The sequence below is a fragment of the Lonchura striata genome, chromosome 4A (genome assembly GCF_050655825.1).
Source record: "Lonchura striata isolate lonStrDom1 chromosome 4A, ASM5065582v1, whole genome shotgun sequence".
Lineage (NCBI taxonomy): Eukaryota > Metazoa > Chordata > Aves > Passeriformes > Estrildidae > Lonchura > Lonchura striata.
In genome coordinates, this window is record NC_140742.1 from 12596870 (window position 1) to 12610430 (window position 13561).

A 13561-nucleotide genomic window follows, 5' to 3' on the forward strand; every position below is an offset into this window, starting at 1 on the left:
TACGTCGTATAGTAACCTGCCATGTCATCCATAGGAGTTCTTATGGAAATAGTGAAAGAAATGCTAATATAATTTGAGAGCTACTATTACTTAAAATTTTGTATTTTGGCTAAAAATACCTGCAAGAGGACTTACTAAAACCCTCAATGTCTCCAAACAGATGATAACTAAAGAAACCTAAGTGCCACCTCATTTAATAGCAGGGCATTCAGTATATATTTCCATACCATGAAATTTAATGTCTGCACTGTTTCTTAAGACTATGTGACAAATGTATTTAAAAACAGCTTAGACATTCTTAGGTCATTTTCTAAGCATTTTAATATAAAAAACAGAAAACCAAGAATGTGCAGTATACTAATTACTTACCTCTTTTAATCTCTCTTTTTCACAGTTGCATAAGAAAGTCCCAAAGAGACAACTATAAAGGTGATCCAGAATGGTGATCAAAAATAGCTCATTGAATTCAAAGGCTGCAGGAAACTGATATTAAAAAAAAGGGTAAAATTACTTTAAGTGCTGTTTTAAGCAGCGTAGAAAGGAAGAAAGTCAGACATAAAAAGTAACCAAATAATCCAGGTAAGATTTTTGTCCTATTTAGGGATTATTTGTGGGAAAACTCAGCAAACTTCAGTAACTCCCACTTCAATAATTAATTTCACCTACATACTTCTCTACAAATACTTCTCAGCTATATTTACATTCATTATCCAAGTATACCAGAATACAAACATTAGCTGATGTGAAACTGGTGATATAAAGCAATCCATTTTAAGAAGCTCTAACAGTGTTCTGTTCTACCTCAAGCCCTCTTAAACATATGCTTTATATCTCTTATGACAGAACCAGAAAACATTTTGAGGAATTAAAAAAAAGGAAAAAATAAGATAATGGCATTTAAGAGTTTTATTTCCTATTTTAAACATGCAATATATGAATAATAAAAGACCATTCCACATACATTGTACTGAACATTTAATTAAAACTTTTTTTTTCACTTTCTACTCAAATAAGTTACTTTTCTCTATTTCACCCTGAGTTTATCATCAGCTATATACAATAAGCTTTTAATCCCTCTTCTTCTGCATGGGAAAGTAAATCCTGTACATCTGAAATGAAAGAACTCTTATTCCCCTGAGCACCATTAGGTATTTTATTCACAAGCAGAGGTTACCTGATATATTCTAAGACAAACAGTCATAAATCTGAAAATGTTTCTCCTAATCTGTAGAGCTCTAAAAATTCACAAAGGAAGAAATTACTGCAAAATGCATAGGCTGCTGCTCATTCAGATGGAAAAAGTCCTTCTTCAATCAAATTTTATGGTAAGACTACATGTGGCAACTGCTTGATGTGCCAAAACCATGTTGTGTCCAGTATGACAAGTGTAACACAGACATGGAATGACAGCCATTTAGGTTAACAACAAATTGAGAAGACTTAAGGAAATCTTAAGAAGTAGCATTTCTCTCATTAATAAAGAGCATGTAGTAAGAGAATAATGTTCAGGACAAACAAACAAACTGTGCATTCCCTGTAGAAGAGGACATCTTCACAGAAGTCTAAAAGGCAAAGTTTTAGATTCATAAGGCAGAATTTCCTGCTCTATGGAGAAATCTTAAGTCAAGATTTCAGATGTGCAGAAAGCAGAGGACTGGTTTCTGTTTTGTGCCACTAAAAAACACTGAATACCTTGGCAAGTGACTCAAGAGCTACTTAAAATAAAGATGACTCCTACAGTTAGCAGGAATAACAGCAATTGGGACTGTAGGTGAACTAGCTGATCCAGAAATTCCTCTTCAGTGTCAGCTGTGATTTATGAAGGGCAAATGTTTATTCATGTTGAAAGTAGAGTTGAATAACATCGAATGGGTGTGCTTGTATTAAACCCAGAAAGATCTACATTTTAAACAGTATTTTATAAAAAAGAAGGCTGATCTAAGACAAACATTGAAAAGCATCCTCTTTCCAAAATTTCTCAAGCTAATGCATACCACCGTTTGACTGAAAATTTTGAGTAAGGAGATTATCATGACACAGAAAATGAATGGGAGCGTTCTTATGACTCTGCCATAGATTGTGCACTGTTCACCAGCACAGTGTGCTCACAATGGGGCTTCTCTTGCAAATCATGGGCTGTTTTCAACCTACTCACCATTTGTTTTCATAATGCATAGAGGAAACTAAGATTATCAAAATCTCTTTTTCAGTCATGTTCATAAATTAACTACTTTTAAACTTCCTTCTCTCTAGGAAATCATGCCAGAATTTAATTACAAAACAATGATGTTAAAAACACAGCTATTACTTTAAGGAAGTATGAACAGAATTTGACAAGCAGGTGTGCTGAACCAAGTCAGGAGAAAATTCACTGGATCTCAGATCTCAGCCTGCTGTGTCCAGCTCAAAGCAGCAATCAGATAGAGAGAGCAAAAATAATTTGCAAAGCATCAAAATGATATTTGGAAAAAACTTTGAAGACAAAGTGTCTCCTAAAGGGACTCTCTTTAGCTGAAAGCATTTAATGAGCCTTGTCACATCAGGGTTCTGTGTTGTGACAGGTCCATACTAATCAGAAGGATGCCGACATGGCCACTATTCCAATCCAGTGAAGCATATTCGAAATTCCATACATCAGTGGTTGCTCTCCAACTAGTTTATTAAAAAGTGATAGCACTTTATTGAAACCCAGTCTTTGGATACAAGAGTTTTACTGTTGGAGCTGATGTATCAAGACTGTAGAGCTTCTATTACTGCTGCTGAAAAATCAGTGACCTAAAAATGTCTTTCTCTGTAGTTCCAAGCCTATTAGTGTCTGCTTGAAGATTCAGGTGGAAAAATTCCCCAAATGGAAATTTACTTCTTCTCAAATCCACTAATTATGAGAAAACACATGGGTCATTAAAGTCTCCCACTTGTTGCTGCAGGAGTTGTTGAGGGTTTTTGTAAAGTGGCATTTAAAAAAAAGAAATTATCTTGTTTGAGTCTGATGATGTCAAGTGGGATTTGATTCAGAGACATGCAAAATACATTTGCTTTTTAATCAATGAACTCGTTCTGTGCTACAGTAACATTGGAACATTTGGCAGAACAACTGTGCAATGGACAATAATGGTTAACTGAACACTAGACAGAGGAACAGTGCACTGCCGAATCCAGTGAAAAATACATCTGCAGCAACAGCTAACACCCAGTAACAAACAGGATGAAACTTTCTGCTGACTCTCTGCAGACCTTCCTTCTGTGAGGGTTCAGTGCATGAAAGGTAGGAAGTTAAACTGCAATGCTCCATGCAAATTTTACAGTTCTGTTTCATTTTTAACCAGGCATCAGTATTTCTTCAGCTCACATGAGGCCTTTCCAATTTGACATCTGCTACTCAGTATCACCAGAATTTACTAACAAGGAGGGAAATCACTTCACCATGACATTTTTTATTAAAATCTGATGTCCGTGTACTTCTCTCAAGTTCTCCATTATTTTGTGTGTCACGAAGACCATAAACCCAAGGGAAAATATAAGGCTGTCAAGGCCTAAATTTCATTGTCTGAAGCTATCTGGAAATTTGTATCTTAGTGGGAAGCTAGAGATTCACTGTTTTAAGGTGACTATTTTAATAATGTAACTCTTAGACCCCATAAGAGTCTATCTGCTTGCTTTAGCCCATGCCCAAACCAGAGCCCTTACACCCTCCTCCAGTCACTGAGCTTTGGAACATTTCACATATGTTTACCATGAATTATAAAGCATAAAACTATCACTGTTTTATGAGCAAATAATCTACACAGTGATAAAACAGAATCCTGTTTTTCAAAGGTGTGTGTCAAGGTAATCACAGTCTTCACATCTATTCTCTAAGTCTTCAAGTCAACTGAAAAATTAAAATAAGTGGGCAAGAACTGTTCAGGAATAAGTTTTTCTATTTCTTCTCCAGTGCAACATTAATGATTTTTCAATGTTACTGCTGTTCATGAATTTCAGAATAATTCTGGATCCAGGTTTTGAACAGATGTGGTATTGGCAAACTGTTTCACAGATTTCCCCTCTGCCCCCATCCCTTTCTCTTTTTTAAACTAGAGGCAACTAAACTGTTTATAGCAAGAAATAGGAAGCAGCAAGGGAGATCACAAAAACAGAAGAGGCTGCTCTCAATTAAGGATCTCCCCAGAGGACTTTTGTTCCTACCAGGTGTTTAGAACTGCTCCTCTTTGCTATTGTTATTAGCTTTCCTCTGAAAGAGGGAAAGAATTTTTCATTTATTTTCTCCAGCCACACTAAACAGCACATTAATGCTGAAATATAGATACACAGAAACTCTACAAGACCCCCTGGAGAAGGGCCCAGTATAACAGCAGGAAACTTTCAGAAAGCACCAAAGATGACTGTTTTGAATACAAGTTTTAGAAACTATAAGTTTTAAGAACCTCTGAACAAGAAGACTAAGGTAAGAGATCTAGGAGTGCTGGGATCATATGGAACCAGACTGCTACAATCCTCCGTTCAAAACAAATCACATACTATAGAGATTTCAGTATAACACCTTTTATCATAAAAGCACAGACACATGTTAGGCTTCAAGGAGGTAAAAAAAAGGAAAGAAGAAAAAAAAATAGAGGGGAAGGTAAAAACCAAAGGAGTGAAGCACCAAGAACTTCTAAATCCCTTGGAAATAAAGCCTTCAGGTGGACAACCCATTTCAATAACCCCATGAAAGAATGGCAATATAAAACCACAAAAAAAAAAGCTTAGGTTTTTGCTCATGGAGGCACAAATAAGGAAAATGAAGACTAAATCCATTCAATAACTTAACATTTCACAACAGAATCACTAATTTCAGACATCTCCCCTGATTTAGAGGTAAGAGATGTGATGGAAGTAAGAAAACTTATCAGAGAATAGGCTTGTCTGGTATAAATGTTGTCCTGTATACATATGAATGAAAATGTTCACATTTGAGACATATATAAAAGAACTCTCTACTGCCCTCAGTTCACAATCAGCCCAGATTTTTGCTGTTTCTTAAGGACAATATAAATCCACACAAACATTTACTCCACCAATGAACATGCAACACAAATAATTTATTTCATCAACAACTCTTATTTATGCAACCCCCCTGTAAGCCTATTTTAAACAGAAAAAAAAATGCTGGTATTTTGGTTTCAAGACAAAATTTCTGCTTTAGCTCTTTGTACCTCACTTTCAACAGAAATTTCCCTCTGTGTACATAGTGCAGCCACAGAGCAAACAACATCAGTTAAACTACTCTGTAAAGGAATGTATTCTACACAAATCACTTTCCAAGATAAAGACTGATACCTCATAGAAATACACTCTTCAGCATCTTACCTGCTTTGTCATTTGCCAAACACAGTCAATGAACTGCAGGAAGATGGGAGATCTATCAGCATCTGCATGATCATCATCTCCATGTCCCACTCGCTGGAAGTAAGAGCACAAAACACTCATTTCAGTCTCCATCCTAACATTGCAAAGCTCAGGAACTCTTATATTTGTCCCAGCAGTGAACAAGGCAAGCAAGTCTTCCATAACGTTAACATGCATTTTTCACTACTAAAAATGCATCCCAATATTAACTTACAGACATGCCTTTAGTGTTGAACAGAGCTGGAAAGCTCTACCAGTTGCTTCCTCACCTTCTACACCTTTTACTGCACAGACACTGTCTACCAGTGAGTGAAACTGGTAGGAATTTATTAAGACTGAACTGAAAAAACGGTTCTTTCATATCCACCTGTCATAACTACATGCCATTTCTACTAAATCATCTTAAGAGTCAGAGCCCACAGAATGTCATAACAATTTATTCTAATTCCCCACTAGCCCATGTGTTAAATAAACACTTCAACCTTAAAGCAGAGTAATAACTCCAGCCATTTTACACTTAAGAAACCTTAATTCTTTTCCTTGGTTCTCCATTCATAAGCTCCATAACGTAAATTACAACCCCTCATTCTCATAAAAAAGCCACATGACTTTTTCTCACCATTGCATTCAAACCACCTCATTTTTATTTACTTTATATTATATGTCACATAGAGGTTTCTTGTTAAAAATAAAGGGGTCACAGTTCTCTGACACACTTAGACCATTAAAAGGACACCAGAGACAATAACTAAGATGCAGCAGAGTACTGTGAAAAAAACATGATATTCAAAGTAAAAGCTCTGAAGGTGACAAACTGCACACCAAATATTCCAGCTTACCATTGCAAATCGATGTCCAAAACTTATCCATTCTTTCTCTACAAGAACTTCAAAGCCCTTGATGGTTCTGTAATAGCTGTCCAGCATAAGCATGGCCAGTGCAGTGAGCTGTGCAGTTCGATCCCAGCCATCACTGCAGTGCACCACTACAGAGGTTTTACCAGATTCAATTTTATCCGCAATTCTTACTGCTCCAGCAAGAAGCATCTTAAACAAAAATGAAGAAACAAACATATTAAATACTACCAAAACTCTACCAAAGAAAAAAAGGTTATGATTTTATACTCTTTACATCATTATGTTGTAAAATTCCAGATGAATTACATAATCATCCTGATGACAATGCTTTAAATTACAGATTTCCAAAGAGTGGTGTACATGTTCCTAGAGGTACAAAGATTGTGTGCACTCTCTTGTCCACAGATCTTACCAGCTCTCCATTACTAGCAGCATATAACAAATGAACCTGGGAATCTTTACTCTGTACTAACTGATATTCTGTATTATGATGACAAGACACAAATACTGTAATCTATTCCAAAGGCTGAAGTTTTGAGGTTTTCAAAAGTTCATTTCATATTAATCAATCACTCTTTCTTGCTCCATTTTCAAGTTCAACTGAAACTACTGAGTTTAGAGAAAGGGACAAATCATCCAGCTAGTCTGTACCAAAACACAACCCAAACACAGCCAGAAAGCCCTGGCTGGGAGCCAGTTCTGATTTGTTGCTGCATGAAGTGTACACTGTATTCAACTTCTGAGCAGACCATCAATAGCCTGGACTCCAGAGCAATGCAGGAGAACACAGGACAGAGATGGCACAGGACTGAGGTCATCTGTGTGAACTTGTTACTCTTCTCCCCACCTAAAACCCCACCTCTTTTGTTCCCTGTTGCCACCCTCTGATTTTTAAAAAACTTAAATAATCTGCCTCCTGTGAAGACTTGTCTCTAACATAACCTATTCATGGCACTGAAAAATATGTGGAAAAAAACCCTACCACTAGAAATGGGACCACAGAAGAATTCCTATTCTGCATTCCAATATCAAAAAATGGAATCTTGCAAAATATTTGCACTTTTCCCTTCTCAGGCATGCAAAAACATCTTCTGGGAAGTAGGAAAGCCAGTATTTGCTGGAAAAGCTGTGCACAAGACCAGTCTTCAAACCTATTTCAAGAACCCTGTTTTAGAGACAGTTTCCATTGATTCTCTCTTTCATTGAGTATATCTTTTATGGTAGAACTGAAGGATCCCAGAGGGGAAATATCAAGCAACAATAAAGAAGTGTCTATGAGAGAACAGAGTTTGTGGTATGAACTAGTTAACTGCCAATCATTTCAGTTAGAAAGCTCTACTGCATTAATATTAAAACAGTTTGGTCTTCAATAAAAGCAGAAAATGAATCTATTTAACATACAGGTATGCACTAGCTTGCTTTAAAGAGAATACAGATGCCTCTGAAGGAAAACAGCTGGAAATAAACAACAGAATAGGTACAGGAAATGACCAGGGAATAGGAGACAGAAAACACATTTACTATTAATTCAGCAGATATCTGTGGAGTATGTGAAGGACTTTATTCCACTTTGGATAACAGCCTTTAGAAAACAGCTTCCTCTAGAAATTCATTCTTTTTTACAGATTTTTCAAAACTTGGTAACCATCACAGTATTTCAGTTAGGGCTCCTAACAAATAACTGTCTTTGGACTGGTTTACAAAATGAGAATTGAAAAATAGTTAATAGCACAAGTTCTACCCTCAGACAGAAAATACTCTGTGTTTGCAATAGGCACCAAGTGTCTCTACTCATGTTATCACTATCTTCACACACAGAGTTACTGGTGCCTTCACTCCCAGACCATCTCTGAAGCACTGTGGGTGCCAGGGCTGGAAGGTGAGTTCCCAGCAATGCACTGCATTCAACTGGGACATGTCCACATTGGTTTGAGCACAGAAAACAACAGATGTGTTTAGAGTCAAGCTGTGGATTGTTACTGCTACTGCAAGCCAAATCAAAAGGCAAAGAACTCTTGGAAGAAATCTCAGAGATACTTTGAACACTGTTAACACAATAATGGCAGCCTTTAAGAAATCAGCCTGCAGTTTCTGCTGTCAGTACCATAAAAGAGAAGTAGTATGTAAGGGACAGATCCACGAAGAATGTCACACGTGCACCAACTCTTCCAAATAATTTACATGAAATTTCCAATTGCTATGCTATTGTCACCTATCTGACAGTGGCATCCAAGTTCACTCCTGACACTGCCTAATCCAGGAACCCCACAAGTCAGTGGCAATGAAAGGCGACCACAAACACCAAAAAACCGATTGTATAAGGCCAGGCTGATAAGAAAAGCTTTTGAGATGCTTAGATTCCCAAAGCTGTTTCAAATAGCTCAAATTCAAGCTAACAAGTAAATTAAACTGTTCAAAAAATACCATTAAATTTGGCTTTTAATTTCATGTTTGCTCCCTCTACTGGCTCTGCTGCAGTTGTCAGCAAGCACTGCTTAACAGTGTCAAACTAATGAACAGAGTGTCAAACATGTTTTGCATGAGTGACAATTGAGCCAGCTGCTAATCAAACAAATTACACTCCATCCATATTATTCATAAACAGGGGGCTGAATATGGTAATGAAATAATCCACTCTACAATAATTTCAAAGGTTAGTGAAACTGACTGTAAAAACTGAGTGTGGTAGTGATTTATTTTAATATTATGTTAAATAATAGGGCAGATGATAGCCTGATAGATCACTGGTTACCAACAGCTCATGAAAATGTAGGTGCCCATCACAAGAACTGTAACATTGCACTGAAGGAGGGAAGGATGAGAAAGACTGTGGAATTCACAGTCAAGTTCTTTTGGCAGTGGCTCAAATATACTCTGAAGTTCCCAGTGCATTCTTCCAAACAAGAGGGATAATCCTGGAAGCCCACAAACATTCCTTCTCAAGAAAATAAAACACTGCCGTAAATATGATACTGTATTATTGGGAATTAACTCAATATCTGCCAGTACATAAAACTAGAAACAATAAGTTACTATAGAATGCTTAAAATGCTGCATTCTAAGTGATTATTTAAAAATTATACTTTTTCACAAGATTATTCTGATTAAAGCAAGATGCTTGAGTTTTACCATTATTTTAGCAATATTTTCAGAAGTGCAAGTTAAAAACATTATTTTAAAAAGTAATTGATTTTCCACATCAAAAACATTTTACCCTTATATATTCCAGCCAGTGTGTGGAGTCCACGTTTGACAGCCACCGAGTCTCATCAATAGTAGGATAAACAATTTCTTTCAGTTTCCGCAGGGATTCTCTCATGACATGGATATTATGAATCTCCAGAAAGACCAGCTCTGCATTTGGGTAGGCACTTTCACTTTCATATCCTCCACCTTTCGCCTGTCATTCAAAAGTTAAAAACAGACAATGAGAAGGACATGCACAAGACTTCAGTATAAAGTGGAAAGAGGTATTTTACTCAAGTTTCAGCGTTTTCTCAGAGAAGTGATTATTTTAGTGTTGACAAAAACATATTTTTTTTGCTTCTGCTTTTAAAAGAAATCCAGAGGTATTTTAGGTGAAAGAAATTCTAATTGTAACTGGCTACATTTGATAATACATTTTGGTCTTCTGTGAGCTTCACTGCATATATCTTCGTGATGCCTTTGATTCCTGCAGCTTTTCCAAAATGCTACAAGCAACTTACCTTCCTTCTCCTGTCCTCTTTAGGCATCCTTTCATATCTCTTTCCAACATCAGATTCTCCACATTCTGGTATCTGGCTCAAGTTTCAGCCTTGTAATAAGGCTGATGAACTAATGCCAGTCATGATACAAACCTACCTTGTTTGTATCTGCAACACTATTCTGCCTGGCATCAAAGATGATAAGTTTATGTGACTGAGCATTGGCATCCATAATTGTCTGCAAATATTTTTCATCTTCCTTGCAACGCTTATCATTTGGGCCAACTGATGGCTGGCTGCATCGTGTTATTGTTGCTTGGCTCTCAGGATGAATCCAGGATAACACCTGGAATAAGAGAAAACTGTTTAATTTACTACACTACTATAAAAGCAGCAGGCCAGAGAACAACTAGACAATCACATTGCCTATCTGGCATTATTTCCTGGCAAATCAACAAATGCAAGTCTAAGGACAGGCTGATGCAAAAGCATATTGACAGCACACTAGCACTGACTGCTCATCCCAAATCTGAGCCTGAAATACAGAGTGATTCCAAACATCTTAGCTTTTATTTCCAACAGCAACTAAGCCTGCATTATTCTTATTGGGAAAAAAAAAATTACAATGGAGGAATAAAAGCTGCTTCCATGTGGAAAATTATGGACCTACACACTACCTTGCTAAGCATGAAAACCAACACAAGCTAACATATTTAAAGGGGTTCTAATGCTACCTTGTCCATTCTCAAGCAAAACACTAAGGCCATGACACATTCTACTCCAAATAAGAACACAAGCTAATACATGCCAGAGCATCAGATACCACTGTGGCCTAGAAGTGCTAATCCAAACAAAAAACTTGCTACATAGCACAATAATTGTGCAATTAAACTCACACTTGATTTGCTCCCTTCATTTCTAAACCCATTGAGTCTAATTCTTCTTTCTTTGCCTCCCAGCCCAACTCAGTAAGGAAGTCATCCCACTGTTGTGTAAAAACAAACCCTAAAAGAACACTAATAATTTTTTAAAAGCTACAAATTTCTAAAACACTTATATTCTCTTGTACAAATTTCACTTACAGGAACTCTCCCTTTTGCTCTAAATGCTGCCACTTTTGAAAGGTCATCATCCTTTACACTGGTTGGCACAACAAGAACAGCAGGATATGTATCACAGAGCTCATAGCTGCTGTTAATTTTGGATATCTTCCAACTCTCATTGGGCAAGCCCTGTATGGAAACAAAACCATTTTGCATTTTTCAGGTCAGACCTTTACATATCTGAGTTTGGGGCAGCGAAAAATTTTATGTGCTGCATACTTTAAAAAAAAAAGACATGCCCACTTTTTTTTTTAATAAGATATAAACTTAGGTCTTCATACTGAATCATAATCCAAAGGAAGTCTTTCCTACTAAATTGATAAGGAAAGTAACCATATGGAAAATGTAGATTTAAAATTACAAACTACAGTTACTCTTCTCTTTAGTGATGCTTATTCAAATGAAAATTTTTATAAAGCCCACATTTAGTAGAAACAGCACTTGAAAAATGTGGATTTCAGAACTATTTTAAGTCAGACCAATTTGCTCAAGTACTCAGCACCTGTATCTACACCAACTTTAGCAGGTGCCCAACACACTCAAACTCAGGCCACTTACATTTTGTTATCTAAACATGAGATGAATACAGTCAGTCTATGTAGCAAGAGCTTAAAATGATGAGTTTTCTGTAACATTTGTGACATTTTTCCTTGTTTAAATGGCTCTGGGGGAGATGGAGAAAAAAGTTCATGAAGTATTCTATAACTTACCTGCCTCTTATATTCTGCCATTGGATCATACACTTTCCAGCCATTAACAGCAAACTTTTCTTTATAGCTGAATGCAAAAAGAGGCTAAAACCAACAAAACAAAATAATAAATTACTGCTTAACAGGTTGTAAGCACAATAACCCCAAAACAGTCAACACTTCAGTATTTCAAATCTAGAGCAGACATAACACTTCCAGTCAAGACTGGAAAATACTGAGCTAGAAAGAAGATAGTTTTTTCCACTAAGTATGAGTTCCATTAAGTATGAGTATGAGTTTAAAGTTAAAAAAACCAAGATAGGAAACAGAAAATTGAAGTTACTTGCCTCTGATCACATAATACATCAATGGCAATGCCAAGATGAGAAAATTGGTTTCCTACCTCCAAACCAGTTCCTTACACAAGCAAATGAAATAGAATTCTGCAGTAACTAATAACAAGACTAATTGTACCTCTTTGTTGTATTAGATGGAATGTCTAAATTTAATTATCTACTGCAGAAAATAAGAGACAATACATATATTTTTTTTATCAGCAACATTAGGCAAACCTAGATCTCAAGGGTTACATATAAATTAACTTCACCAACAGTAGGATACAGCAGTTTTTGATGAATTAATGCAAAAAGCACACAGGGTCAGAGTGGCCTGCCTGCTCTGCAACCGATTTTATGAATCAACACTTCAAAGTTTGTTATACAGCCCTTGTATTTCCTCCCCTACATGTTCCCAAAAGAGGAGAGCCAGTGACAGCCTCTTCTCCATCTCAAGACTTACCAGGCCATTAGAAACAGGAAATGCACGTGTTACAAGGTTTTCAAAGATCTCCAGTCTGTTCTGCTCTTCCTGTTTATAGGCCAGCCGCAAATTTCTCATATCCTGTCAAAAATAAGTTAGTTTTACTCTATTATAAATTAAAAAAAAAAGAAAAAGCAGTTATAAGACGTTTGATTGAATGAAGGCATAGCAACACTGTCACTGACATCACCTAACCCCCAACAGAACAGAGTTCTGTAAGCATTCATATGAGATAACTAGGACTGTCATTAGAGATGCTTGATATAAAAATTGCCACCTTTCCTCTGAATTCACTCTTCAGAAAAAAGGCAGAAGTGTTTAAGACTACAAGTATCATAGAGGAATTGAAATAAATGAAGCATGATTCAACTACAGGGAACTGATCAGACAGAAAAACAGCACATGGGCTGGCATATTCTTCTTACAGAAAAATGAAATGAAAATACTTTACTATTAATAAATCTCTACCATGCCTTACCTTGCAAACTATTTCTATACCACATGAATTGTCTCCATGGCTCTGTACTCCAATTTTTTCAACCCTACTTATAACTCCAAGGGGAACATCAACAACAAAAGGTGGATCCTGAAATTTGTATATAAAACAAATAGATTTTATTACATTAGAAAAAATACAAATTAATATTATTCATGTGTACTTCATTAGACCCAACAGTAATTCCAGTTTAGTAAACTGCTGTGAAACATCACATTTCAATGCATTTGTCAGTTTCTGAAATCTACTTCAGCAACATTCCTACTTGAAATAACAGGCAGACAGACAGTGAAGTCTTACCCGCTCAACACTTTTGATAAACATTCTGAAGTCCGTCACTGTGAGGGTACCACTGACTGCTCCCATAAATGGACAGATATACATAACATCCTTAGCTGGAAAACAAATCAATTAAAGCTTTATTTTACTATTACAGACATTTGTTGGACAGCAATTTATTCTGACTTGAAACTCAGAAGATTTTGGCAGTTCCATAAGATTTTGATGCTTGACCTCTTTAGTA

At 36.4% G+C, this 13561-nt stretch overlaps 1 protein-coding gene across 8 annotated transcripts in view; it reads right to left on the bottom strand.

Moving 5' to 3' along the window:
• MTMR1 (myotubularin related protein 1) overlaps window positions 1-13561 on the bottom strand; it is a 35495-nt gene that overhangs the window by 11570 nt on the left and 10364 nt on the right. For all 8 annotated transcript variants that reach the window (XM_021547838.3, XM_021547837.3, XM_021547835.3 and 5 more), the window contains 10 exons: window positions 13339-13433; window positions 13021-13128; window positions 12522-12623; window positions 11745-11828; window positions 11014-11163; window positions 10089-10277; window positions 9460-9645; window positions 6228-6434; window positions 5350-5442; window positions 370-483 (listed from right to left, as the gene is read on the bottom strand). In XM_021547838.3, the coding sequence (XP_021403513.2) occupies window positions 370-483; window positions 5350-5442; window positions 6228-6434; window positions 9460-9645; window positions 10089-10277; window positions 11014-11163; window positions 11745-11828; window positions 12522-12623; window positions 13021-13128; window positions 13339-13433 (1328 nt within the window). The remainder of the gene's footprint in view (window positions 1-369; window positions 484-5349; window positions 5443-6227; window positions 6435-9459; window positions 9646-10088; window positions 10278-11013; window positions 11164-11744; window positions 11829-12521; window positions 12624-13020; window positions 13129-13338; window positions 13434-13561) is intronic.